Source organism: Syngnathus acus, chromosome 3 (assembly GCF_901709675.1).
Source record: "Syngnathus acus chromosome 3, fSynAcu1.2, whole genome shotgun sequence".
In the NCBI taxonomy this organism is placed as follows: domain Eukaryota; kingdom Metazoa; phylum Chordata; class Actinopteri; order Syngnathiformes; family Syngnathidae; genus Syngnathus; species Syngnathus acus.
The window spans coordinates 19891528-19918769 of NC_051089.1; the positions used below are offsets into that span (position 1 = coordinate 19891528).

At 44.7% G+C, this 27242-nt stretch overlaps 1 protein-coding gene across 2 annotated transcripts in view; it reads right to left on the reverse strand.

Moving 5' to 3' along the window:
- il16 (interleukin 16) overlaps positions 1-25108 on the reverse strand; it is a 69759-nt gene extending 44651 nt beyond the window's left edge. For both annotated transcript variants that reach the window (XM_037246784.1, XM_037246785.1), the window contains exons 1-7: positions 24894-25108; positions 19644-19881; positions 19275-19566; positions 6947-7086; positions 2901-3018; positions 2545-2691; positions 2220-2325 (exon numbers count right to left, since the gene is read on the reverse strand). In XM_037246784.1, coding sequence (XP_037102679.1) covers positions 2220-2325; positions 2545-2691; positions 2901-3018; positions 6947-7086; positions 19275-19566; positions 19644-19881; positions 24894-24906 — 1054 coding nt within the window. In that variant the 5' untranslated portion in view covers positions 24907-25108. The remainder of the gene's footprint in view (positions 1-2219; positions 2326-2544; positions 2692-2900; positions 3019-6946; positions 7087-19274; positions 19567-19643; positions 19882-24893) is intronic.
- Positions 25109-27242: the final 2134 nt, after the last annotated feature.

Sequence of the window (27242 nt, forward strand, 5' to 3'; positions counted from 1 at the left end):
CAGTTGACAGCTCCGCCCCTCTCTTTGCCCGAGTGTCCAAAACATGCGGCCGCAAATCCGATGACACGACTACAAAGTCGATTATCGAACTGCGGCCTAGGGTGTCCTGGTGCCAAGTGCACACATGGACACCCTTATGTTTGAACATGGTGTTCATTATAGAAAATCCGTGTCGAGCACAGAAGTCCAATAATAGAACACCGCTCGGGATCAGATCGGGGGGGCTGTTCCTCCCAATCACGCCCTTCCAGGTCTCACTGTCATTGCCCACGTGAGCATTGAACTCACCCAGTAGAACGATGGAGTCCCCAGAAGGAGCGCTCTCCAGCACTTCCTCCAGGGACTCCAAGAAGGGTGGGTACTCTGAGCTGCCGTTTGGTGCATAGACACAAACAACAGTCAGGACCCGTCCCCCCATCCGAAGGCGGAGGGAGGCTACCCCAATGTGCAGGCGCCCAGCCGGGGGGCAATAAGTATACCCACACCTGCTCGACGCCTCTCACCGTGGGCAACTCCAGAGTGGAAGAGAGTCCAGCCCCTCTCGAGAGGGCTTGTACCGGAACCCAAACTGTGCGTGGAGGCAAGTCCGACTATGTCTAGTCGGAACTTTTCTGCCTCGCACACCAGCTCGGGCTCCTTTCCAGCCAGAGAGGTGACATTCCATGTCCCAAGAGCCAGCCTCTGCAGCCGGGGATCAGACCACCAAGGTCCCTGCCTTTGGCCGCCGCCCAGCTTACACTGCACCCGACCCCTTTGGCCCCTCCCACAGGTGGTGAGCCCATGGGAAGGGGGACCCACGTTTCCTTTTCGGGCTGTGCCCGGCCGGGCCCCATGGGCGAAGGCCCGGCCACCAGACGCTCGCCTTCGAGCCCCGCCTCCAGGCCTGGCTCCAGAGGGGGGACCCGGTGACCCGCGTCCGGGCGAGGGAAAACCAAATCCATTCATGTTATTCATCATAAGGGGCTTGTGTGAGCCGTGCTTTGTCTGGCCCCTCACCTAGGACCCGTTTGCCATGGGTGACCCTACCAGGGGCATGAAGCCCCAGACAACATGGCTCCTAGGATCATAGGGGCACGCAAACCCCTCCACCACGATAAGGTGACGACTCACGGAGTGTGAGTGTGTGTGCGTGTAGGTGTGTAAGTGTGTAGGTGTGTATAAGACTGTGTTTATGTCTTTTATTTATTTATATCCATATTTATTTTTCTATATTCATTTTTATTTTCACTTTTATTTATTTTGGTTTTATTTTGGTCCTGAAATATTATTCAAATGATGGGCTGGTCCTAAGTGTGTATTTGGCGATTAGTTGATCGACAAGTCAGTCAAGCAAGCACCATCCACGCTGTTGCAGACCTGAGCGATCATAGGGGCAAGCAAACCCCTCCACCACAATAAGGTGACGACTCACGGAGTGTGTGTGTGTGTGTGTGTGTGTGTGTGTGTGTGTGTGTGTGTGTGTGTGTGTGTGTGTGTGTGTGTATGTGTGTGTGTGTGTGTGTGTGTGTGCGTGTAGGTGTGTAAGTGTGTAGGTGTGTATAAGACTGTGTTTATGTCTTTTATTTATTTATATCCATATTTATTTTTCTATATTCATTTTTATTTTCACTTTTATTTATTTTGGTTTCATTTTGGTCCTGAAATATTATTCAAATGATGGGCTGGTCCTAAGTGTGTATTTGGCGATTAGTCGATCGACAAGTCAGTCAAGCAAGCACCATCCACGCTGTTGCAGACCTGAGCGAGGAGGACAAAAATTTAAAGTGGTGCCATCACCTAAATGTTACAGCAATCAACAATTTGGGCACTATAATCATAGACAGCCGCCAAAATCTTCATTTTCGTGCTGGGAAGGTCTGGTTTACCATGTTTGGGACTTCATCAAATTTCTTTCAGACAAAATAACAGCACACTGTGAGACGTTCCCTGAATACTTGTAGAGATCAATTCATTAGCTAAATTATTATCATTGTCATCTTACAAACATTTCTATAGCATACCCTAACTGCAACTATGCATGGTGGGGTGGGTGAGAAACTGTAAAGATCTTTCCGTGACAAAAGTATTGGGCCGAATATACAGACTTTAGGTTTTACTTTACCCCAATCTCAAATCTTACCAGGTGATATACACACACCAAAACAGGACAGTTGCTTTGTGGGTTTTTGCTGTTGGTAAATAAATATCTAAAATACACGAGAGTATAACTTTATACACACTATGTGAATTGAAGTACGTCTTATTGCTGCTCATCTGGCCTGGTGGACTCTGCTGACAACTTTCTGTGTTGTGGCAACTTTCTTCATTGACCTCTGGAATAGGCAACTTGAACAAGCGCACACACACGCACGCATAAGTACGCGCGTGCGCACACACACGCACGCACGCACGCACCCACACACACATACACACACACACACACACACACACACACACACACACACACACACACACACACACAAACAGAAAAGGAGCATAAAAACACGACCAAAATGCAGTAGTATTCACAATATTAGCTGAGGTGATAAAACATACAGTATTTACCTTGAGATTGTTGTTGTTGGCTAAAAGTTCTTTATCTAGTAAGTATGCAGACATTGATAACTGATCTGACGTGGAAATAAGAGATGGGTGTTGAAGACTTGTGGTCAGTATATGCTGATGTAGAGCATCTTCACACGGTGAAATGAACTGCAATTAATGTGGCAACAAAAAATATTTAAAAACTGTGAAAAGTGAAGAGACCTCAAACAGTTTACAAAGCGTGATTGCACCCAAAGTGTTTTACCACAAGGGGTCCTCGGATTATAAAACCACTTTAAGGTTGTATTTTCTGGTATGTAAAGAAATTAGACAACTCAACAACTGTTACTTATGTGTGATCACTTAAATGTTCTTACCTCTCTATAGGCTCTAGTATGTAAACCTTTAGTTCCACAACCCTCTATGCACGCACCACTGCTTAAATACTGTCCGTTAAAAGGTACCAGCTTGTCTTGGCTCGGGAAGTTGGGACCGCTGAGAAAACAGAAAATAAAGAACACTTGTTAAGAACACGATAGTTGTTAGACATACAAATTTAATGGCAAAAAAATACATGTTAAATACAGTACTGTATGCACTTTTCCGTTACTTTTTTGTTTGTCTTTTTCGTTATCTTAAAAAAGGATTGATTGGTACCGCCACAACATTTTTTATATATTCATCCATCCAATCCATCCATTTTCTGTACCACTTTGTCCCCACGAGGGTTGCGGGCATGCTGGAGCCTATCCCAGCGGTCATCGGGCAGTACACCTTACACCTAGGGGCAATTTGAAGTGCTCAATTGGACTACCAAGCATGTTCTTGGGATGTGGGAGGAAACCGGAGTGCCTGGAGAAATCCCACGCGGGCACAGGGAGAACATGCAAACTCCACACAGGGAGGTTCGGAGGTGGAATCGAACCGGCACCCTCCTAACTGTGAGGCGGACGTGCTAACCAGTGTGCCACCGAGCCGCCCCTCATTGACAATACAACAGGACGTTCGTTGACTAAGCCTTCTCTGGCTGATGTGTTAATCAAGCAGACTCCATCCAAAAAGTGCGTGGTCAGTAAATCCACCGCCAGTAACCCAAAATACCATTGAATCACTTTTGAGTTTTTTCTCCCGGGGGAATTGTAGTCCTGACATCATTGTTTAATACAGACATCAATTACGAGCCAATGTTGGGCACGCTCTACTGTCTCTTCACTCACATTGGGCCACTTCATGCTAGCCCCTTGTCCATGATCCTTGCAATGTTCTGTACACACCCAAGCAGGCACCAACCTATGCCTGGCCCTCAAATCAGAGCATCAGTATGAATGCAGCCTACCATGGCTCCCGTAAAACTATTCCTGATCTCAATCACAAAGAACCTGGTGAGTTTACCTCCCTCAAGCCCGAGCAAACTTGTTACCCGCGGACAGCTCTGAAATATCAAGCGCTGAGAGAAGGAGTGGGCCAGAACGAACCTTGCGTCATTAGCCACCTTCCAGAAAATGTTCGGTCCGACAGTGCCGAGCTCTTGCTCTCACACAACTAGGCAGACAATCCTGAATGAAGTCTCAGCCTCAGCTGCCACTTCTCCACAATATTGCTGAGCTTGCACTCAATGCCTTGACTCGAATTGTGCATCGTGCTAACAGGATCTCAGATGCCAAAGCCACTAGACAACAAACTCACCCTGGAGTTCATGTGGACTCATTCGACCACTGTTGTTGACCACAAAGTTGTTGTTGGCACTCGTGTGGCCAAGATCCAAGAACTGACCTCTTAGCATCTATGGGCTTAAGTTGATTCCCTTTAGATCCCTGCGTATGACATAACTCGAGGTAAAGCATTGCAGGAGCTGGTACTCCCCAATCGTTGGTGCCAAGGTCCCCCCAATAGGTAAGGTGCTCTTTTTCTTTATAGACCTCATTCTTCCTTCTCCAGACATAGCTTTAAATTAAAATTGTGTCACGTCAGCCCAGAGAACAGTCTTCCCAAATCTTTTTGTTTTGTCTACGTGGTTTTTGGCATCCTGGAGTCAACTCTTCTTGTGCTTTGGAGTCACAGGGGCATGCACCAGAGAATTCTTGCACAGAGATCTTGATACCAGCAGACAGACACAGCTTCTTCCCCCAGGCTGTCGCTCTGATGAACTCACACCACTCATAGAATCTCAGAGACATCACTGGGCAATAACATCCTGCTCTTGCCACTTAAATGTTGTTAGTCACCTGAATGTTGTTAGTCACTTAAATGTTGTACAGAGGCTGGGATCAACCGGAGTTAAATTCCTTGTTTGGCATGCACAAACTTGGCCAATAAAGCTGATTCTGATTCCGATTCTGATACTGCAGTTAACCTTATTGTCTGGTTGAAAGATGAGTACCTCTCTCTGACAAGTCCTTTCACAGGTCATCATGTTGCGTCCGTGCCAGAGGACGCTTGGCCGGCAACTTCCCTCAGCCACATCCCTTCATTACCATAATGTCTGTCACCTGCTCCCTCTTGTTGTCCAATGTATTTAAACCCTGCCCGTGTGTGTCCCCCGTCGGTGTCTACTGTTGTCTCCCGTCTGTGTCTGCGCCTTGTGTTCCTGTCCTGCTCGTTCATTTTCCCCCTGGTCTAGTGTGGAGGCTCATGGGCAGAATCTGTTCCGTGTCCGAGTGGACTTCTGTTTGCCTGTCTGCTGTCCGTGAGTCTCTGTCCCGCTTGTGTCTGTGTTCGCCCACTTCCCTTCCCTTCAATAAACCCTGGTCCAAGCTGCATTTGGTTGCCCTTGCTCCACTCGTTCGTGACACCTCAACTGTCATGCAGGGACTTTTTCAGCACCTTTTGCTTTAGGAGAGCAGTTGTTGGTGGCGTCCAGCATTGGTCGCACACATATTGCGTTCCCACTGTGCCTTTAGATTTAAAGAAGCAATGGAGCTGGGATGGTCCATTTTAGCCAATTCCATTTCCTATTGTCTCTCTTGAAATGTTTAGTGTCCTTGCTATCATTTTATATTCGTAGCTTCTGCTCAGGAAGAGAAATTAAGTTCTCTGTTGAGGATTCTATGGACTTCGCCATGTTGCAAAGGTGCCATTGACTGTCTGGAGAAGGAAGAGTATGACAGTGCTTTTAAATTTGCTGAAGTTTCGACCGTTATGGTTCTGTTCAGACCTACGTACATCCACACTTTTGTCAATTCCTTATTGAAAACACTTGGATTGAAACTAAAGTTTGCTCATCTTTAAGGGGTTGAATAATTTTGTCAGTAAGGACTCCGGTTTCCTCCCACATTCCAAAAAATGGATGGATGGATGGATGGATGGATGGATGGATGGATGGATGGATGGATGGATGGATGGATGGATGGATGGATGGATGGATGGATGGATGGATGGATGGATGGACAAATGGAAATCACATAAAGTACATTTATAGGAATATTATGCAAAATATTGTCATTTAAGTTACATTTGTATATTTTACAAGTTATTACTTTTTTGAGCTGATTATAAATGAGATAACAAAAATATGCTTATGGTCTTACGTATATACTTACATTCATGAAATTAAATGAATTTCAACTCAATGTCAACGGGGACGACATGTTTTTTGCACGACAAGGTTTACCCACTAAAGCCGTCATAGCCAGTAGTATCCGTTGGCTCACTCATATGTCATAAACACAAGTTGACGCCCCTTTCTGGGGGTCCGCCTCTGTCTAGAGGTTTGTCTCTTCTAACACCACACCCCCATTTTGCAGTCTGCAGACAGACCCGTCTCAGAAGATTCCTCAAATTCGGTAATTCTTACATGTGTCTCCATACAAGCTGATCTTCAGTGATATAGTTGGGGTTTTTTTGGGGGGGGGAATGCCTGCTACTTCCTGGCTTTTAGGTTTAACTTAGTTTTTTTTAATTCAGACAAGTTGTCCCATTCAAATAAACTTCTCCAAGTGACAGCCCTCTCCTGGATTTGCTTGTTTTATTTTCTGGCATGACAATTTTCTTGTTTTTGTTTACGAGTTACTCCTCTGCTTCAAACAGAGAACCGCTTCTTATATTTTAAAAATTCAATCATAGGTATCTTCAAAAATATTAGAAACACTTTGCCTCTTTGATGCGGGTATAAACCTTTGCAAACTACAACTTCACCCGGCTTTACCTATGTGAAGGCATGAATGCAAACTTTTTTAATTTCAATGTTTACTTTGAAATGGATCGCTTTAGCTCTAGCGAAGATGCTTAATGTTATCCAAATAATTTTCTTTTAGATTCTCACACAAGCATATCACAGTAGTATCTCATACAATACACATGTATAGAATTTCGTATTTCAGACTGTCTTATTGTCCAATGTGCTTAACGCAGTGGGAGGTGGTGTTGTGTGAGAAAATAAGATGTGCTCAATTAAACTTTAACTCTTAGTCCAGTAATTTTATACCTGTATGAATCCCCTCCATGTCTTCTTGACTCCACATTATTGTCATCATGTTCAATCAGGCCGAAATGATCTGCCAATTGTGGTATCCCCACCTCTTCTGTTGGACTTGTGGCAACACACATCTTCCAAATACTGCTCTCCTATAACAAAGATAAACAGAGTGCGATGAAGAGAGCGTAAACAACCATAACCTGTGGTGACTCATGACAGGGAGATAAAGCAAGCTTTATGAGCACGGTAGCATCAAGGGTATTGGGATCACAGTCAAGGACAGAGAAAATAAACAGTGCAATCTGTGAGTGCACAGAGAGGAGTTAGAGGTTTTAGCAGGTTACATTTTTCTTCATGGAGGATGATGAACAGACATGCAATGCCATTAGGATTCTGGGGGGTAGCCAGTTCCAATGTTGCCATAGTAACTCAAATCTGCCAACTATTCAAGGTCCTCACCAAAATGTAATCAATAAATTGAACCAGTGCTGCTAAAGCTTTACAAAGTATTGTGGAAGTATTGTAATTCGGCTCTCAGCGGAGGCTTCGTGGCCGTTTGTCTACCGTCGATCATCGGACACATAAAGTAGGGTTGCGGATCAAGAGGTTTGTACGGCTTCGTGCACCAACTGCACCCTTCTCTTATAGAGGTTGTCCCTGCTAGAGGGACGTGTCCGCCAGCTAGAGCAGAATAGTGCGATAACAGTAGATGTGGCGGACACAGACGCGGACTGTAGTCAGCCCGCTAGCCCAGTTAGCATTAGCCCCAAGCGGCTTGCTAATCGCGATGAGCCAGGTAAGATGCATGGCCGTCCAAAGTCATCTCGGACTACTGGCCCTCGCACTTTGGTCATAGGTGACTCCATTACCCGAAATATTACGCTTAAAAATCCAGCCACGGTAATGTGTATTCCTGGGGGCAGAGCACCCGACATAGAAGCTAATCTTAGGGAGCTGACTTGCAATAGGCCTAGTCAACAGCGTAGTTCCAACAACACTAGTTACTCGGACATAGTGATACACATCGGCGCCAATGATGTTAGGATGAGACAATCAGAGATCACAAAGAAAAACAGCGAGGACTTGTGATCTCGCCAGAAAGATGAGTCGGCATCAAGTATTTGTCTCTGGCCCCCTTTCTGGGAGAGGCACTGATGAGAGTTTTAGTAGATTAGTCTCCCTTAATCGATGGATGGATGGCTGGGTTCTGTAAAAAGCAGGGATGTATTTTATAGATAACTGATCCTCCTTCTGGGGCCGCCCCGACCTGCTGAGGAAGGACGGCCTTCATCCTAACCGTGAAGGCGCCTTCACTCTTTCTAGGAATATAGATTACTGTTTGAGCCACTCATGACAGGTCACTTTAGAGCAGGCCGAGGCACAGGTGATTAGACCACATGTTAGGATGGGTTTGGAATCTGTTAAATTAAAGTTAACTAGCGCTAGGCTAGACTTCCAGCATGCACATAGCTCCTTGTGTAGACTAGAGCGTCACAGTTTGAAGAGTGCTACAGTACACGTGAACACACTTTCTACTGGGGTAGTAGACAAATCCAATCACTCCACCCCGACCGGTATCGCTGATGAAACGGTGCCTGTTTCAGATAATTTTACATGTGTAACAAATATTTACTATCAAATTCCCACGGTCGTATCGTCCCACCACACTAATAAACATTTGAGAGGTGATGTCAGGCCAAGAGAACACAATCTTACTCGCATTTCGTTTAAAAATCCTTCGATAGATACGAACCCTGATCGACCGATTACACTTAAACTCGGTTTTATGAATATTAGATCGCTTCATACGAAAGCAGATCTCGTTAATGACCTCATCACGGAACATAATCTAAACGTTTTTGGTCTTTGCGAGACCTGGTTAAAACCTAATGACCACTTACTTCGGCGTTTCAGACTTTAACTGATACGTTTGGTTTTACGCAAGCCATACAGGCAGCAACGCATAAGAATGGAAATACCTTAGATCCGGTATTATCCCGAGGACTTGCAACCTCAAATATAACAGTACTGCCATACACTATTGTTTTGTCTGATCATTACTTAATAAAATTTGAAATTTTAGTTCTTTGTCAAAGACAAGAGAGCAATCAGAATTATAGCAGCCGTAATATTAACTCCATGACTGCAACTGCGCTATCTGAGTTACTGTCGCCGGCAACTGCCATATTTCCCGCATATATCGGCTCTATTGATAATCTTACAAATTAATTCTATGCGACATTGTTAAATGCCATCGACTCTGTGGCGCCGCTACGTCTGAAAACTCGCCGTAGATTGCCTACTCCGTGGTTCACAGATGGAACACGTACGCTTAAGCAATTATGTAGAAAGCATGAGCGCAGATGGCGTTTAACCAAACTTGAGGTTTTCCATCAGGCATGGCATGACAGCCTCCTGAAATATAAAGATGCGCTTATCTTAGCAAAAACTCGGTATTTTTCGCAAGTCATTAATCTCAATAAAAACAATCCTAAATACCTATTTGATACAGTGGCAAAGCTAACACTACGCCAGCCGACCCGCAATAGCTCCTTCCACTCAGCTGACGAGTTCATGAATTTTTTTGCTCGAAAGATTGAAGAGAGCAGAGAGCGGGTCAACGGGGCGGCCATCCGCGGCGCCATCTTAAGCCAGGCGTACTGCTACACAGCAGATTAGGCAAACAGGCGTGTGTGTGTCAAAGCAGACGAAATGGCATGGGCTGACCGGTGACGAACGGCGTCTATATACACGCCCTAATCAGCAGGTAACACGGGACAGGTGGTGGCAATCAGCGCTGATTAGCACGCGCTGTTCCGTACTGGTGACATGCGCCCCCGTGGTCTACTGTGGAGTGCGCATCTGCAGGCCAGCAGGGCGAGAGTGGAGACATGACACAGCCACGTACCAAGGAAAAAATCACCGCCGTGGAGAAAGAGTCAGGACAGCGGCCGGCAATGAGCGCTCATAGCGCAGGGCGTGCCTCTGAGCAATGTGCTTCACTGAGGACAAAGCACTGGGTGCGCGGCTGGCTACTGCACATAGGAAAAAAGCACTGCGGTCCAGCAGTCAGGACAGCGACATTGAGCCCTGATAGCGCGGGGCGTGCCTCTGAGCGATGTGCGTCACTGCGAACGTGACTGAGTTCAAGCGCGGGAGGCGGCAGATGGCCACGCATGAGGGAAGAAGCACCAACGTCGGGACACGTGACAATATCACGTGTTTGTTCTTTTATTGGTTATTAAGGGAATGGAAAAGGTTTATGTAGCGTAAAAGTATTGGGGAGGGTTTAAAAAGCTTTAATATTATGTACTGGACCACAATGCAACAGGAGATTGATGCACAACCGTGACTCACTTTGGTTTTGCTATGCATGATGTCCCGGGGTTAGTGCAGTGTGGCAGTTCTGAAGATGGATGCTTTGCAAAGTAAACCATACTTCCAATTAAGTTACAATATACCCATGTTCTCTAACGGACAACAAGAAATATCACATCCAAGATGGCGGCGCCCCAGTTGGCCGCGGCCGCGACGGCTCTCAACAACCGACGAGTATTTTCACAAAATATGTCGCCTAGGACACTACAAACAACACAAAGTTTAGTTTATCCATCCAGTAGATTAGTATATGATCGCCAGCGCCTGCTGGAGGTACGGTCATCAAGTGTTTTCGGACTCGTAGCCACAACTACCCTAGTCTGTTTACGTAGCCTCGGAGTGCTTAGGGCGCTAGCCCCAGAAGCTCACGAGGCAGCGGGCTCGCCGGGCAGCACACGCCGGAGGAGGAGTAAGCGTAGGCGGTGTGACCGGCGGCGAAAGCGCGGCTGTCGAGGTGGGCTAACGGCTAAGCTTAAAGCTAACCCCTACAAACCGCCGCTTCCATCCATCTTCCTCTCCAACGTCCGCTCACTGGATAATAAAATGGACCATCTACAACTGGAACTCTCTTCAAAGAGGGAGGTTAGAAACTGCTGCGCTCTCATCCTGACGGAGACATGGCTGAACTCATCAATACCGGACAACGCCGTTAGCCTGGAGGGGCTCGCTACATTCCGCGCCGACAGAAACAGCGAGCTAAGCGGTAAATCCCGAGGAGGTGGGCTGTGTGTCTACATCAACAACAACTGGTGCAAAAATGCTAGATCTGTCGCCAGCTTCTGCTCTTCGGACATCGAGCTTTTGACTGTTAACTGCAGACCCTTCTACCTGCCCAGAGAGTTTACTGTTGTTAGCATCACGGCTGTGTATGTGCCTCCTAGCGCTAATACTAAAGAGGCCATGAGTGTTCTCTATCGGACAATCAGTGAGCTGCAATCCACGCACACAGAGGGTGTTTTCATCATTGCTGGGGACTTCAACCAGGCTAACATGAAGACTATTCTCCCTCATTTTTACCAACACGTGGATTTTCCAACTCGGGGAGAGAACACTCTGGACTTGGTTTACACCAATATAAAGGATGCATTCAGAGCAGCCCCCCGCCCCCACCTCAGCTCTTCAGACCACCTATCTGTTATGCTAATCCCTGCATACAGGCCCCTGCTGATCAGAGCAAAACCCACAGTGAAGCAGGTGAGGGTGTGGTCTGAGGGGGCCATGGAGGCACTCCAGGACTGCTTTGAGTGCTCTGACTGGGACATGTTCAAATCAGCAGCAACATATGACAATCAGATCGACATTGATGAGTACGCCATGACTGTGTCAGCCTACATCAACAAATGCACCGAGGACGTCAGCACCACTAAGAACATCATCACCCGAGCCAACCAACGACCCTGGATGACTGAGGAGGTACGTCATACGCTACGAGCACGGAACTCAGCCTTCAAGTCTGGCGACAAGGAGGCACTGAGGACAGCGAGAGCCAACTTGAACCGTGCCATCAGGCTAGCGAAGCGAAGCCACAGTCGAAAAATTCAGGATTTTTTCCACGACGCCAATAACACCAGGAGTATGTGGCAAGGCATACGGGCGATCACGGACTACAACTTACCCTCCCCCCCGGTGGGTGAGGTTGATGCTGACTTCCTAAATGGTCTAAATAACTTCTTTGGGCGTTTTGAGGCACTAAACAGCACTCCTGCAGTTAAAACTGTTCCCCACCAGGAAGAGGAGGCCCTCTGCCTTGACTCAGCCGACGTGTGGAAGACTCTGAGAAGAGTTAACCCACGTAAGGCCCCAGGCCCCGACAACATACCTGGGCGGGTGTTCAAGGAATGTGCAGGCCAGCTGGCTGGTGTCATCACAGACATTTTTAACATCTCGCTGGACCAAGCCAAAGTGCCAGTATGCTTCAAGGCTGCCTCCATCATTCCGGTGCCGAAGAAACCTCAAATCACCTCATTGAATGACTACAGACCTGTGGCACTGACTCCCATCATGATGAAGTGCTTCGAAGGGCTGCTCAAAGAACACATCGTCTCCAGACTCCCCCCAACATTCGATCCGTTCCAGTTTGCCTACCGGCAGAACCGCTCTACTGAGGATGCCATCTCCTCCGTTCTTCACCTGAGCCTGGCTCACCTGGAGGAGAGGAACACCCACGCGCGGTTGCTGTTCCTGGACTTCAGCTCAGCGTTTAACACCATCATTCCACAACATCTGGTGGAAAAACTGGAACACCTGGGCTTCAGCACCCCCCTTCGAAACTGGCTGCTAGACTTCCTCACCAACAGACCTCAGTCAGTCCGGGTCGGACAGAACACCTCAGATGTCATCACCCTCAGCACAGGCTCCCCTCAGGGCTGCGTCCTGAGCCCCCTGCTGTTCACCCTGATGACACACGACTGCGCCCCCAGGTTCACCACCAATCACATCGTGAAGTTTGCAGACAACACAACGGTGGTGGGCCTCATCAGGGACAACAACGACCTGGACTACAGAGAGGAGGTGGAGCAGTTGGTGGGCTGGTGCAAAGAAAATAGCCTGATCCTGAATGTGGAGAAGACGAAGGAGATCATCGTCGACTTCAGGAAGAACCAGCCTCACCACGCTCCACTGATCATCAACAGCTCAGCTGTGGAGGTGGTCAGCAGCACTAAATTCCTGGGAGTCCACATCACAGACGACCTCACCTGGACTGTGAACACCACAACACTGGTCAAGAGGGCACAGAAGCGCTTGTACTTCCTGCGGAGGATGAGGAGAGCCCACCTGCCCCCACCCATCATGAGGACGTTCTACCGAAGCACCATAGAGAGCATTCTGACAAGCTGTCTCTCGGTGTGGTGTGGAGGTTGCAGCGCCTCCGATTGGAAGAACCTGAGGAGAGTGGTGAGGACAGCAGAGAGGATCATCGGGGCTCCTCTTCCCTCCATTCAGGACTTGTCATCCCAGCGCTGCGTGTCCCGAGCCCGAAATATTATCAGTGACCCATCACACCCCCACCATGTTCTCCCTGCTGCCCTCTGGGAAGAGGTTTCGCAGCATCCGCTGCAGGTCCACCAGGTTCTGCAATAGTTTTTTCCCTGCTGTCGTCAGACTGTTGAGCATTCAAACGTAGCATTCCTCTGCACACTTGTAAATACTGCTTTTGTCTCCTGCACTGTTTACATACTTTATCACTGCTGCACTTTGTACTTTATACTTATCTTATTTCATATTTTTATATAGAATGTCACTTTTTAACCAGCCGCAATACCACTACATTGTTGAAAGCCGTATGCAACGAAATTTCGTTTTGTGTTCACCCAGTGTTGACAAAATGACAATAAAGTTTGTCTAAGTCTCTAAAATACTACGTGTTGGGAATTTCAACACAGTGGTGTTTCGTCACAATGGGGTTGAAATTGCTAAATACTGTATATACTCTTGCTTTTTAGCTAATTTTTGTTTTTTGCGGGTGGTTCTGGAACGCATCTCCCGTAAAAATGAGAGATCATTGTGTTGTTGTATTAGGACTTCCTTGCTCCTTGTGTGTTTTTACGGAGAAAGATGATTTTGCCTGTGATTACGCTTATCAACTTGTAACATGATCTGTTCGAAATTAACCCCATGTATGAAACAATTGGGATACAGGAATGATACAATAATATAATACAATAATCAGTGCTTCAACTTAACGATTTTTATGTAGCTCTTTCACAACAGCTGCAGCTGTCACAAATTTCTTTCATTCTTTGACATGGTTAAACTTGGGCTCTGGTCCTGGTCGTTTCAAGAGGGGTTGGACTCTGCCTACGCTGGAGTTGCTGGTGAGCGCTCCCTCTGGGCACTTCGTTCTGTTCGGGGACTTCACTGCTCATGTGGGCAATGACAGTGAGCTCTGGAAAGGCCTATTTGGGAGAATCTCCCAGTTTCCAGGGCAAGCATCTTCTGTTCAAGAGTGGCCTTAAAACCTTACTTTTTCATTAAGCTTACAGCGGGAGACTTAAGTTTAATTTAAAAAAATGATGAGCTATGAAGAGGGCATTATAGGAGGTGGTGGTTACATGTCTAACTCAGCAGAAGGCCTTCTACCGCTCCTCGATATCGCTTCGGATCGGATATTTTCTTTCCCCTGGGACCGGGATAGCTGCGCACATCGGTCGAGACCGGCGTAACTCTACGACGGCTTCCTGCTTATCCGGCCGGTGCTGACCGGGTCCCTCGCCTTGGCCTCGCAGCCGCGACCCCTGTGGGGAGTCCGCTCCCTCGTGCTCCTCGGAACCAACGACCTTCGCCGTGCTAGCCCCGTGGTGACCATCTGCACGTGCCCCCGACTGGGTGCCCAGAACGCTGCTCACACGTTTGCCTGCTTTGTGATGTTTTCACCGACTCACGACCACGGTCCATTGGGCGCTGTTGAACTGGACTGCCCTTACACCTGTCTATGGACCCCGTGGAGGCTGTTTTGTGTGTTTTCGGGTGTTCTCTGATATTGAGGGGTGCTGGTTGGCCGCTGTTACTTTTTTTCCTTTGTCTTTTTGCTTTGCTTTGATGGCTTTTATCTTTCGCACTTTCTGGCTTTCTTTGTGATGCCGTTGTGTGGCAGCCTTATGAGAGCCTATTGAGTTGCGCTCATGCCATCGGTGTGTCTTTTGTATACCCGCTCTGTGGTATGGATACTGCTGGGGCCTGAATTTCCCAACCCCCGGGATCAATAAATGTTCAATCAATCAATCAATAAAAAGCAACCTAACAAAAGCCGCCATTTTAGTGGATTATTTTTTTTTAAACAAAAAACGTTTAAAATTGCACCTCAAACACCTCAGGACAGATACATTTATGAGCAAACAATTGCGGATTAAATCCATGATGTTTTGTACTACCGTCACTGCTCTTTGTATGAATAATGTTTAATTTGCACTATTTAAGTGAAGATTTTAGGGAAGGTAGCGCAGTTTGAAACATCACAGTAATATTAGGGGGCTCACTTGGAGCAAACCAAGGAAATTTGGGCCATATAAGATTAATTGTGGAAACATTTCATTGAAGAAGCGTGCCTCCAAGTAGCAGACAAATTCAAAGGATCGATTGTAGCTGTGGACATCCATACAACAACGTTGATGTTGATGGAAGTCTGCCTTCATGGGTGAATACTGACATCGTGTTCAGCTTTCAATATAATCCTTGAAATCTATCGCAACTATTAAGATCCAAAATGCTATGCATCACTGAGTTCTAAGATCATAGTTCGAGTATTATTCCAAGCAGAAGCGATAACTCTTTTATAGATGGAAAATAACTAACTTGTCCTCAGTGATTTGCTTTTTCTTCTACAGTAATTCCTTATTTATTGCAGATAATTGGTTCCAAGACCACCCACGATATGTGAAAATCCGCGAAGTAGTGTCACCCTTTTTTTAACCTACATACATTGTTTGTGTATCAATAAGTGTATATTAAACCATATAAGTGCATATGTTATCATTAGAACATTAAATAATAGTTTCAAACATGCAAATACTATATTAATACGTACCGTAATTTTCGGACTATAAGTCGCGGGTTTTTTCATAGTTTGGGTGGGGGGGCGACTTATAATAAGGAGCGACTTATATGTGTTTTTTTTCAAAACTTTTCCCAAAAAAAAAAAAAGTGAAACCGCGATAAACGAACTGCGATGTAGCAAGGGATTACTGTAATTTGAATTTCAAGTGACGTCAGCGACGCGGCGTGGCGCGGCGGTTGTTTACATAAAGGACAAAGATTGATCACAGGATGACGAAGATGACGAAGGGCCCCACGTACCGGCATCATTAGCGGCTTTGTTTCTAAGTGACACGGCGGACGAAGAGTTTGAAGGATTTAAGGATTTGGAGTGACAAAGAAGGTTTGAAAAACTATTATGGCTTTTACGCACGCCCGGTCCTGCTCTACGGAGCTCTCCTTCACCTCCGTGGATAGAAGGTGGGGGCCGGCGCTCGGCCAGGTGGCTGTCCGGGGACGGTGGATGGGGCTCGGTCATGGCTTTAACCCTGGATCACAAAGGGCTTACAAAATGCCTGTAAAATATGGTAAATATGTTTTTAGAACTCTTATTATTATAACAACTTTTTTATAAAAACAAGTGTACATACTGTAATTGTGTGGACACTCCCTGCCTTCTGCTCGCGTGTGGTTAACTTTCATGCCATAATTCCTTAATTTAGAAGGTTTATTTTGAATTCGTGAATTTTTTTGGGGGTGGGAAATCCGCGATGTACTGAAGTCGCGATAATCGAACCGCGATGTAGCGAGGGATTACTGTACTTTAATCATATGTAGGAGAAATAGCCAGCTGCCCCAATACTTTACCAATATAGAATTTGTTTTCACATCAGACGAACCTGTATTGTTCAGTCATAATTTTTTGCATTATTGTTTAGTGATAAGCTGTTGACTTTAGTGGAATGTAAGGCCTCGCTGTGTAGAGAGCAAGAAACAACAAACCCTGCCTTTGTCTGAATATCTGAGCACACTAACTCAAGCATGTGATCAGAAATTGGGAACCCGGAGTACAGTCCACATTTTAGTATTCAAGCTTATAGCAGTATACAAAATATATTTTCAAAATGCTGTTCTGTTCTTTTAATGTAACAAATGGCGGAATATTGTAGCCTTCAGTGTAACAGATTTCATTTCATATGTCACTTTGTTTTACATGCTTCATAAATGCAAAATAGATTGAAGTCCATGAAGTTATGGACAGTCAATAAACAGGATCCTAAATATTAAGACAATAAATAAGAGACTTAAAGGGTTTTATGTTAGGGTGTAAAACATGTGTGAAACATGCAAAACTGTCATCTGAGTTGTGATATTCGAAATGTAGATGTTATTTTGGATGTGTATGGTCACATGACTGGTCCATTTGACATTGTGCTGTGCAGGATACATCTGTGTGTGTGTGTGTGTGTGTGTGTGTGTGTGTGTGTGTGTGTGTGTGTGTGTGTGTGTGTGTGTGTGTGTGTGTGTGTGTGTGTGTGTGTGTGTGTGTGTGTGTGTGTGTGTGAGTGTGTGTGTGTGTGTGTGTGTGTGCGCGTGCGTGTGTATAGATATATATATACGGCGTTGTTTATTTATTTATATATATATGTATATATATACATACATACATATATATATATATATATATATATATATATATATATATATATATATATATATATATATATATATATATATAGAGTGCCTTGCGAAAGTATTCGGCCCCCTTGAACCTTTCAACATTTCGCGACATTTCAGGCTTCAAACATAAAGATATAAAAGTTTAATTTTTTGTCAAGAATCAACAACAAGTGGGACACAATCGTGAAGTGGAACCAAATGTATTGGATAATTTAAACTTTTTTAACAAATAAAAAACTGAAAAGTGGGGCGTGCAATATTATTCGGCCCCCATGCGCTAATACTTTGTAGCGCTACCTTTTGCTGCAATTACAGCTGCAAGTCGCTTGGGGTATGTCTCTATCAGTTTTGCACATCGAGAGACTGGAATTCTTGCCCATTCTTCCTTGCAAAACAGCTCGAGCTCAGTGAGGTTGGATGGAGAGCGTTTGTGAACAGCAGTCTTCAGCTCTTTCCACAGATTCTCGATTGGATTCAGGTCTGGACTTTGACTTGGCCATTCTAACACCTGGATACGTCTATTTGTGAACCATTCCATTGTAGATTTGGCTTTATGTTTTGGATCATTGTCCTGTTGGAAGATAAATCTCCGTCCCAGTCCCAGGTCTTTTGCAGACTCCAACAGGTTTTCTTCCAGAATGGTCCTGTATTTGGCTCCATCCATCTTCCCATCAATTTTAGCCATCTTCCCTGTCCCTGCTGAAGAAAAGCAGGCCCAAACCATGATGCTGCCACCACCATGTTTGACAGTGGGGATGGTGTGTTCAGGGTGATGAGCTGTGTTGCTTTTACGCCAAACATCGTTTTGCATTGTGGCCAAAACGTTCGATTTTGGTTTCATCTGACCAGAGCACCTTCTTCCACATGTTTGGTGTGTCTCCCAGGTGGCTTGTGGCAAACTTTAAACGAGACTTTTTATGGATATCTTTGAGAAATGGCTTTCTTCTTGCCACTCTTCCATAGAGGCCAGATTTGTGCAGTGCACGACTGATTGTTGTCCTATGGACAGACTCTCCCACCTCAGCTGTAGTTATCTGCAGTTCATCCAGAGTGATCATGGGCCTCTTGGCTGCATCTCTGATCAGTCTTCTCCTTGTTTGAGATGAAAGTTTGGAGGGACGGCCGGGTCTTGGTAGATTTGCAGTGGTCTGATACTCCTTCCATTTCAATATAATTGCTTGCACAGTGCTCCTTGAGATGTTTAAAGCTTGGGAAATCTTTTTGTATCCAAATCCGGCTTTAAACTTCTCCACAACAGTATCTCGGACCTGCCTGGTGTGTTCCTTTGTCTTCATGGTTCTCTCTGCGCTTTAAACAGAACCCTGAGACTATCAAAGAGCAGGTGCATTTATACGGAGACTTGATTACACACAGTTGCATTCTATTTATCATCATCAGTCATTTAGGACAACATTGGATCATTCAAAGATCCTCACTGAACTTCTGGAGTGAGTTTGCTGCACTGAAAGTAAAGGGGCCGAATAATATTACACCCCCCACTTTTCAGTTTTGTATTTGTTAAAAAAGTTTCAATTATCCAATAAATTTCGTTCCACTTCATGATTGTGTCCCACTTGTTGTTGATTCTTGACAAAAAATTAAAATTTTATATCTTTATATTTATATTTGAAGCCTGAAATGTGGCGAAATGTTGAAAGGTTCAAGGGGGCCGAATACTTTCGCAAGGCACTGTAGGTGCTCTGGAGGACCGAAGTTGGTTACCCCAGCTTTGAAGCAAATTTCTTACAACATAATTTTGTTCTTTGATTCTGACAATTACATTGAGTGACAACCCCTGTATTCATACCTTGATGCTAAAAGATCTCAGCAAGCTCCTTTTGTTTTCACATAAAGAGGTGGGGTGAAGCAGTTTTTCGGGGACCACTGTGCCTCCTTTTGTGTCCACCAGAGTTGACTGTCGCGTCCTCCAGTGTTTGATTTCGATATTCCTATATCCTGTTTCATCCTCAGTAGCCACATCTGCCCTCCAGCCCAAACTCCACATCCTTCTTTCGTCTGACACTTCCCTCCTACCAGCCTCCTTCCCTTCAGAACTTGTGCAGTCATCATTGGTCTTAGAGTGACACAGAATCAAGGACCTTGGGAGAAAAAAATCAGTCACAATAAATGTAACAGCTGAAAAAAGAGAGCTGTGTCAAGTTGTTGCCTTTGATACCTGGAAAGCATGGGCAGCTTCTTGGAACGGTGATTATGGCCGCTGTTTGTGTTTGTAGTCTTGTGCTGGTCCCTGCTTCTCCTCTCCATCCTTCTTGCAGCAGCTGTGGTGGATTTCTTCCTCTGGTGGGTGTATCTTTGAGGCATGGCTGCCAGTGTGTGTCGAAATGTGTGCACTGGGAGCTCGGAAACCAGTACACCACTTACTCCTGGTCCAGAGCTTAATGGAGAGGGGCGCTCTGGAGAGCAATTACAAAATGAAGTTAGGACAGTCTGACTGTATCATGGGTATGAGACTACTAAGCCAATTCTTGAGACATTGACAGTTAAAGTACTAAAGCAATTTTATTCTGCTTTGGAAGAAAAACATTTTTTAGTGACCTCATGACCACCACTGAATCAGATAACCAGCTCAGTGACCTAGTGGTAGAGTGTCCGCCCTGAGACTGGAAGGTTGTGGGTTCAAACCCCGGCCGGGTCATACCAAAGACTATAAAAATGGGACCCATTGCCTCCCTGCTTGGCACTCAGCATTAAGGGTTGGAATTGGGGGGTTAGATCACCAAATGATTCCCGAGCGCGGCACCGCTGCTGCTCACTGCTCCCCTCTCCCCCAGGGGATGGATTAAAATCACATGGGGATGGGTTAAATGCAGAGGACAAATTTCACCACACCCAGATGTGTGTGTGACAATCATTGGGACTTTAATCATAGACTTTAATCATAAAACAGCTTTGATTCTCTCTCTCGCCCTCTCTCTCTCTCTCTCTCTCTCTCTCTCTCTCTCTCTCTCTCTCTGTCCCTGTTGTCTCTGTCGCTCTGTCTCTCTCTCTCTGTTTTACTGCTCACGCGATCTTTACTTTGTGAAGAGATAATGGTGTTAGCCTTGCACAACTCTCCCCAATGATGGATAGGATTGACTAATGGCCTGTACTCTTCAACATCACATTAGCGAATGATGTTCAGATGCATTATACATGTTGTTGTGGGTGCCTTTCAGACTCCCCATGAATATTGCGTAAACACATGCAATGGTTCGTAAAGCCCTTTCTGGAAGTGCCAGAATGATGCTTGGAGCTGCAGTATATTGTCAGGGATTATTTGCCCCTTGGAAATGCGTTAAACGTCAGACTTAAGATGTACTTGCATAACTATTTTAGAATCAATATTGTTTTAATTATAACGCATGCTGTTTAATTAAATTGCCAATGATCAAAAGTCAAAGCTAACAATAAACAGACAAGCTGAGAATGACAACTTTATTGCTTATGCCAGTGGCCCCCAAAACTGTCGCCCACGGCCTGCCGATACCAGAGACTTCAGTCGTGTGATCGAGGCTGATGCTGAATTCAGATTGAACGCATTCCGAGCTGTTTCCTAGCGTCAGCCGGGCATTGGGGGTGTACTCACTACGTCACACACACGTGCAGACGGAATAAAACAGAATAGTTGCAAAAAGGTAAGGTAAAAGAAGTTAGACTATTCAACCTGCTGTGACCAAACAATATTTTTGTTCAGTGCAAAGAAAAGGCTGTTCATCTCATCTGTCAAGGGGTGGTGGTATTCAAATACAATTTGCATGGACATTATGAATACCATCACAAAGACGGTATGATAGCTTGCAAGGCTAAATGCGACAAAGCTGACGAAATTCTCTAAGCTAAATATTGGACTGTTAGGTCAGCAAGATACATTTGTATGCCAAGCTTGAGCCAACTTTTAAGTTGCTCATCTGATAGCAGGCAGTGGTAACTTGTGGAGAATTTGCAACAAATGTCTGAATTATGTCACGGATGAGGTGTGTCCCGAGAACAAACATGTCTTTAACGCTGTGGAGCTACTACCCAAAATTAAAGCATCTTTTCGTCCAGAAGACAAAATGGTCCCAGACCAGATCAACCCAGAATGGAAATGGCACCTCGCATTTTTAACAGCTGTAACAGAAATGCTAAATAACCTTGCAGCTACAATGCCAAGAAAAACTAATTTCCAACAAATATTCCCACATGTATTCATTCGTCTTTGAGGTGAAACTGGCACTGCTTTTAGAACAAGTGAAGAAGCACATCTTCATCCATCCTCGCTGCTAACCAAAACATCTCTGCAAAGAATCCAGCGGTCCCATTCCAACCTGAAAGGTTTGTACAAACCGGATTCGGTTGACGTCGGGAAATTGTGTAAAATGTAAATAAAACCAAACTACAACGATTTGAAAATCATTCTCAACCCATATTCAATTGAATACACTACAAAGACAACATATTTAATGTTCAAACTGATAAACCTAATTGGTTTTTGCCAAATAATAATTAGAATTTCATGGCTGCAACACATCCAGTAGAAGTTGGGAAAGGTGGCAAAAAATACTGAGAACGTTGAGAAAAGCTCATCAAACACCTATTTGGAACATCCCACATGTGATCAGGCTAATTGGGAACAGGTGGGTACCATGATTGGGTATAAAAGGAGCCTCCCCAAACATGCTCAGTCATTCACAAGCAAGGATGGGGTGAGGTTCACCACTTTGCGTGAGAAAATAGTTGAACAGTTTAAGAACAACATTTCTCAAAGCAAAATTTCAAGGAATTTAGGGATTTCAACATCTACGGTCCATTATATCATCAAAAGGTTCAGAGAATCTGGTGAAATCACTGCACGTAAGCGCCACGGCCGAAAACCAAGACTGAATGACCATGACCTTCGATCCCTCATACGGCACTGCCTTAAAAACCGACATGAGTGTGTAAAAGATATCACCAAATGGGCTCAGGAAAACTTTAGAAAACCACTGTCAGTAAATACAGTTCGTCACTACATCAGTAAGTGCGGGTTAAAACTCTACCATGCGAAGCAAAAGCCGGTTATGAACAACATCCAGAAACGCCGCCGGGTTCTCTGGGCCCGAGCTCATGTCAAATGAAAAAGTGTTTTGTGGTCTGATAAGTCCACTTTTTAAATTGTTTTTGGAAACACTGGACGTCGTGTCCTCCGGACCAAAGAGGAAGCGAACCATCCGGACTGTTATCAACACAAAATTCAAAATCCAGCATCTGTGATGGTATGGGGGTGCATTAGTTCCCATGGCATGGGTGAACTACATTTCTGTGAAGGCAACATAAATGCTGAAAAGTACATACAGATTTTGGAGCAACATATGCTGCCAGCCATCCAAGTGACATCTTTTTCATGGACGTCGCTGCTTATTTCAGCAAGATAATGCCAAGCCACATTCTGCATGTGTTACAACAGCATGGCTTCAAAGTCCAGGTACTCCCCTGGCCCGCTTGCAGTCCAGATCTGTCTCCCATTGAAAATGTGTGGCGCATTATGAAGCGTAAAATACGACAGGGAAGACCCCGGACTGTTGAACAACTGAAGCTGTTCATCAAGCAAGAATGGGAAAGAATTCCACATGAGAAGCTAAGAGAATTAGTCTCCTCTCATCCAAAACCTTTATTGAGTGTTATTAAAAGGAAAGGTGATGCAACAAAGTGGTAAACATGCCCTTTCCCAACTTCTACTGCACATGTTGCAGCCATGAAATTCTAAGTTAATTATTATTTGAAAAATAAAGTTTACAAGTTTGAGCATTAAATATGTTGTCTTTGTAGTGTATTCAATTGAATAGGTTGAAAAGGATTTTCAAATCATTGTATTTTGTTTTTATTTACATTTTACACAATTTCCCAACTTCAACCGAATCCGGTTTGTAGAAGAACTGAAATTGCTGAAGGCGGAATTCAGTGTGAGATTCCATGAATGTCAATGCAAAAGAAATATGTCTGTTCCAGAACCCCTTTTTGCCAACATCAAAGAAGCCAAGCCTTCTTATCAGTTCGAGTTGGCCGAACTGTGATGTTCTTATTGAGGCATTCAAGACCATCAGTTGCATTGAATTCAACGACACATACCCTAACATTAAAACGACACACAATCTCTCTGACCTTTGTATTAGGGTATGGACCGTGAGATTACTGCTTAAAATTCCAGGCATCCACCTTCTGACACAGGGCGGCTGCAATGAATGGAATGTCCTATATGGTGCATGCTTGTGTGCAATTTGTTTTCATACCATTTGTAAAACAGGATCCGTTAAGATATTTGGGCGGTGGCACTATCGGATGTCAAAACATATTTACACTAACAAAAACATGTGTACACGGACATTTTTGAGTTTTATAGTGGTACACTAAGTAAAAAAAAAAAAAGACAAAAGAAATACGGCCATCGGTGCATTTGAAGAAAAAAAAGGGCTCCTCTTCAGTCCTCCTCTTGCAGGGTGCGTTGGCACCTTTATTTGCCACAGACACGTACTAAGTGCCTGCCTTATATGTCAAGCACTCAGCTTCATAAGGATCACGACCCTGGCGAAAGCACGGGAATTGTTTTATTCAACTCCTCCCTGAACGTGCATTTTTGTTTTGGCATTGCCTGTTAACACTCGGTGTAGACTCGTCAGCCCACCCTACTTCGTAGCAGTGACTAGATTTGAGGAGAAGGGCGTGAATTATTTGCGAACGATACAGAAAAACCTGGAATTGAGTGAAATGGAACGGAGTGGCAATTCTATTGGCAATGTACTGTTCATGTATTATGTTTGAGGCAGTCCAACAAAATCCTGGACAATTTTGAAATTCCCCCCAGACATTTTTTTAGGGCTCAAAAGTAGGACACGTCCAGGAAAAAGAGGATGTCTGGTCACCCTAATATCTATAGCCTTAGATATAAATGCACTACAGTTGAAAAGACCTGGATTGGTGAAAGGGGTGGGGTTTCAGCTGCAGCTTTCAGTTGCTTTCAGTTGCAGCTGAACAACATGTGTCTTGTTTGGAGTTTGCAACGGGAGTTTTCCAGTCAGTGAGCCAAAGTAAGCTCTCCAATCATCAGTAAAAGAAAGAAGGAAACTTTCGGTCATGGTTCACAAAATGTTTAGCCACATGATTGCATCCGCTGTGGGTTCATGGTGCATATGAGGCCATAGACAAAGAGGTTGTCAAAAGTGCTACAAAGATTCACACACTGGCATGGATGATGTTTTGTATATCCAGCCTTCAAGACAACAAGTAAACCACTAATATTTCTTGGGGCTCTAATTTTTCATATATATGGTTGGTCATTCCTTGCAATCATTGATTAAATCTTATACTCATTTATTAAATCATAGACAACATTATCATAATAATTCCATGCAATATTTCCAACCTGGCATGTAACTATTGGTAAATTAATAAATGCTGCACACTAACTCACCGTAGTCGATCATTTTAACTCTCAGTGAGCTTCAAATGCTTCTACCAATGGTGCAAAAAAAGGGGACCCAAACAAGAGACTTTATCCATGAAAAGAAGCAGGACAAATGGAAAACATCAACTAAAGATCAAAAACAGAAAAATCAGATCAAAAGCATGCTTCCTTAACACGATTCAGCTGGGGGAGAGTGCATGTACCTCTCCTCCTTCTAGGCAGTTTCCACCCCCTCAGCCTAAAGACTACCGTAGTGTGTCTCAGAAAAGCCCCTCAAAAATCACTCCCCCTTTTCTGTGAGCCAACTCCAAAGAAAAAACACCTTTCTTAACAGGGCCTGACCACACACCTTTTTTTGCATCACACACTGGCTGTAGTCTTACAAGGCTTTTCCTGCATGTGTGTAAGCGTGTGTTGGGAGCCGAGTATGAATGAATTCACTGTGGCCCACTTCAATTTACACTTGAACACAAATCCCTCATTTGTTTTCACGAGTGAAGTTGCTCCTTTCGGTGTGCGCTACTCAAAGGGCAGTGGGAAAAAACTCGACGAGAGTTTGGTGGTGCACTGAATGTGCCTATCTCAAGGTTTTTGGTCATATGGCGGGTGAGACATGATGGAGTTTATGTGTGTGTGTGTGTGTGTGTGTGTGTGTGTGTGTGTGTGTGTGTGTGTGTGTGTGTGTGTGTGTGTGTGTGTGTGTGTGTGTGTGTGTGTGTGTGTGTGTGTGTGCGTGCATGGAGATGTATGTATGTTTGCATGGAGATGTGTACTTGTGGGTATATGTGTATAGGGGTATAAATATTTATGCATGCGAATAGATATGTATACATGTATATACATGCATATATATTATGTTTCGATAAAGGGGTGAGCTAAAAAGCTCTGCTTTTTCTCACTCTTTTCCGAATATCTTTTTCTTTTTCTCTCTGCGTGTTTATTTGGCTTCCTAAACTTAATTTTGGTTTTATGCAAGGACTTTATCTGAGAACAAACAGGAAGCTCGGTATTATTTGAATATTCGGAATAACACAATCAATCAATCAATCAATCAATCAATCAGTCAATCCGACTTCCAACTTTCCCCGAATGCAGCAAGAGTCCATTCTGTCTGTGGGCTGGAAAGGGGCGCAAGAGGGGCGCGTTCAAAAATTCACTCTGACGCCGAACACGACCCCTGTGCCCAAATTCACAGGCTTTTTCTTACGGAGGCCGCTTACTCGACCGGTTTTCAGTCTATATTACGTCATTTCCTGACCAACCCGATGGTACGTCACGTGAGACACGAATGCAGCCTTGAAACCAGCCTTTGTTTCCATAGCGACAGGCTTGTTTCTTATTAATACTTTTTAAAGTATTTATTTAGGAACTCAGAACATGTAAACAAAACTGCCAGTAGGTGTCAAACATAGTGCTAAAGAAATAAAGAACTCAAATGCAAGGTTTTGTGTGCTTTGGAATTTGTGGATTGACCAATATTTACACATATAAATTAGGTTTCTGGTTAATGTATCGACATTTAACAACATGCTATTTAGCCAGCAGTATCTTAGAAATTTACATTTGTTCAGATTCGTTGCATTGGTAACACAAGTATTTTTTGATTCGCTTGGGGTTTTTTTTCACTCCGTATATTTGTGACGGCGGCTTCGTAGCAGACTTTCGTGACGCCCACGTTGCTCCACTCCCGACTACAGCAATGGATTTCACACTGCTAGACACGCCTACCCAAACTTGTCGGAAACGGAAATGAAAAAGCTTTTGCACGCGTTTGTTCGGTGTTTCCGGTGGAGCATTTACTTTGAAGTTCCAGACACATGTGGCGTGTCAATGCTCGGGCACACGCGTTGCATTCTGGGATACGGCCGCCATCCTGGATGCTAGTTCTATTGTAAACAAACCCAGAGCCGGAGACAGAGGGGGTAGATGGAAGCACAGTTTGAGCGAGAAAGAGAAAGACATGTCTGAGAAAGGATGTGGGATATACCGGGACAGACTGTAGAAGGAAGCCAGAGATCGGTACGAACAGAAGATTGGAATTATAAAAGGGCTGGACCCTTACGAAGTACCAAGCAGGGACGAGAGTGTCGATAAAGATTTACTGCCGCCGTTCACCATTTCGGACGTATTTGCCTACCTTACCAACAGTTTAGATCTTACAAGTCACTAGAAGCGTACAAACAGCTGACAAGTCGATATATACACGAAATGAAGCTCATTATACCGAATGAGAATAGGTCAATAGAGCAGAGGTAAGCCAAGCTCTACTGTCTCAATACATATGTTTTCACGTGTTTTAAAAGAGTATACTTAAGGCTCACAGGCTAGGTTTAACGTTAAACATCCACCCGTATC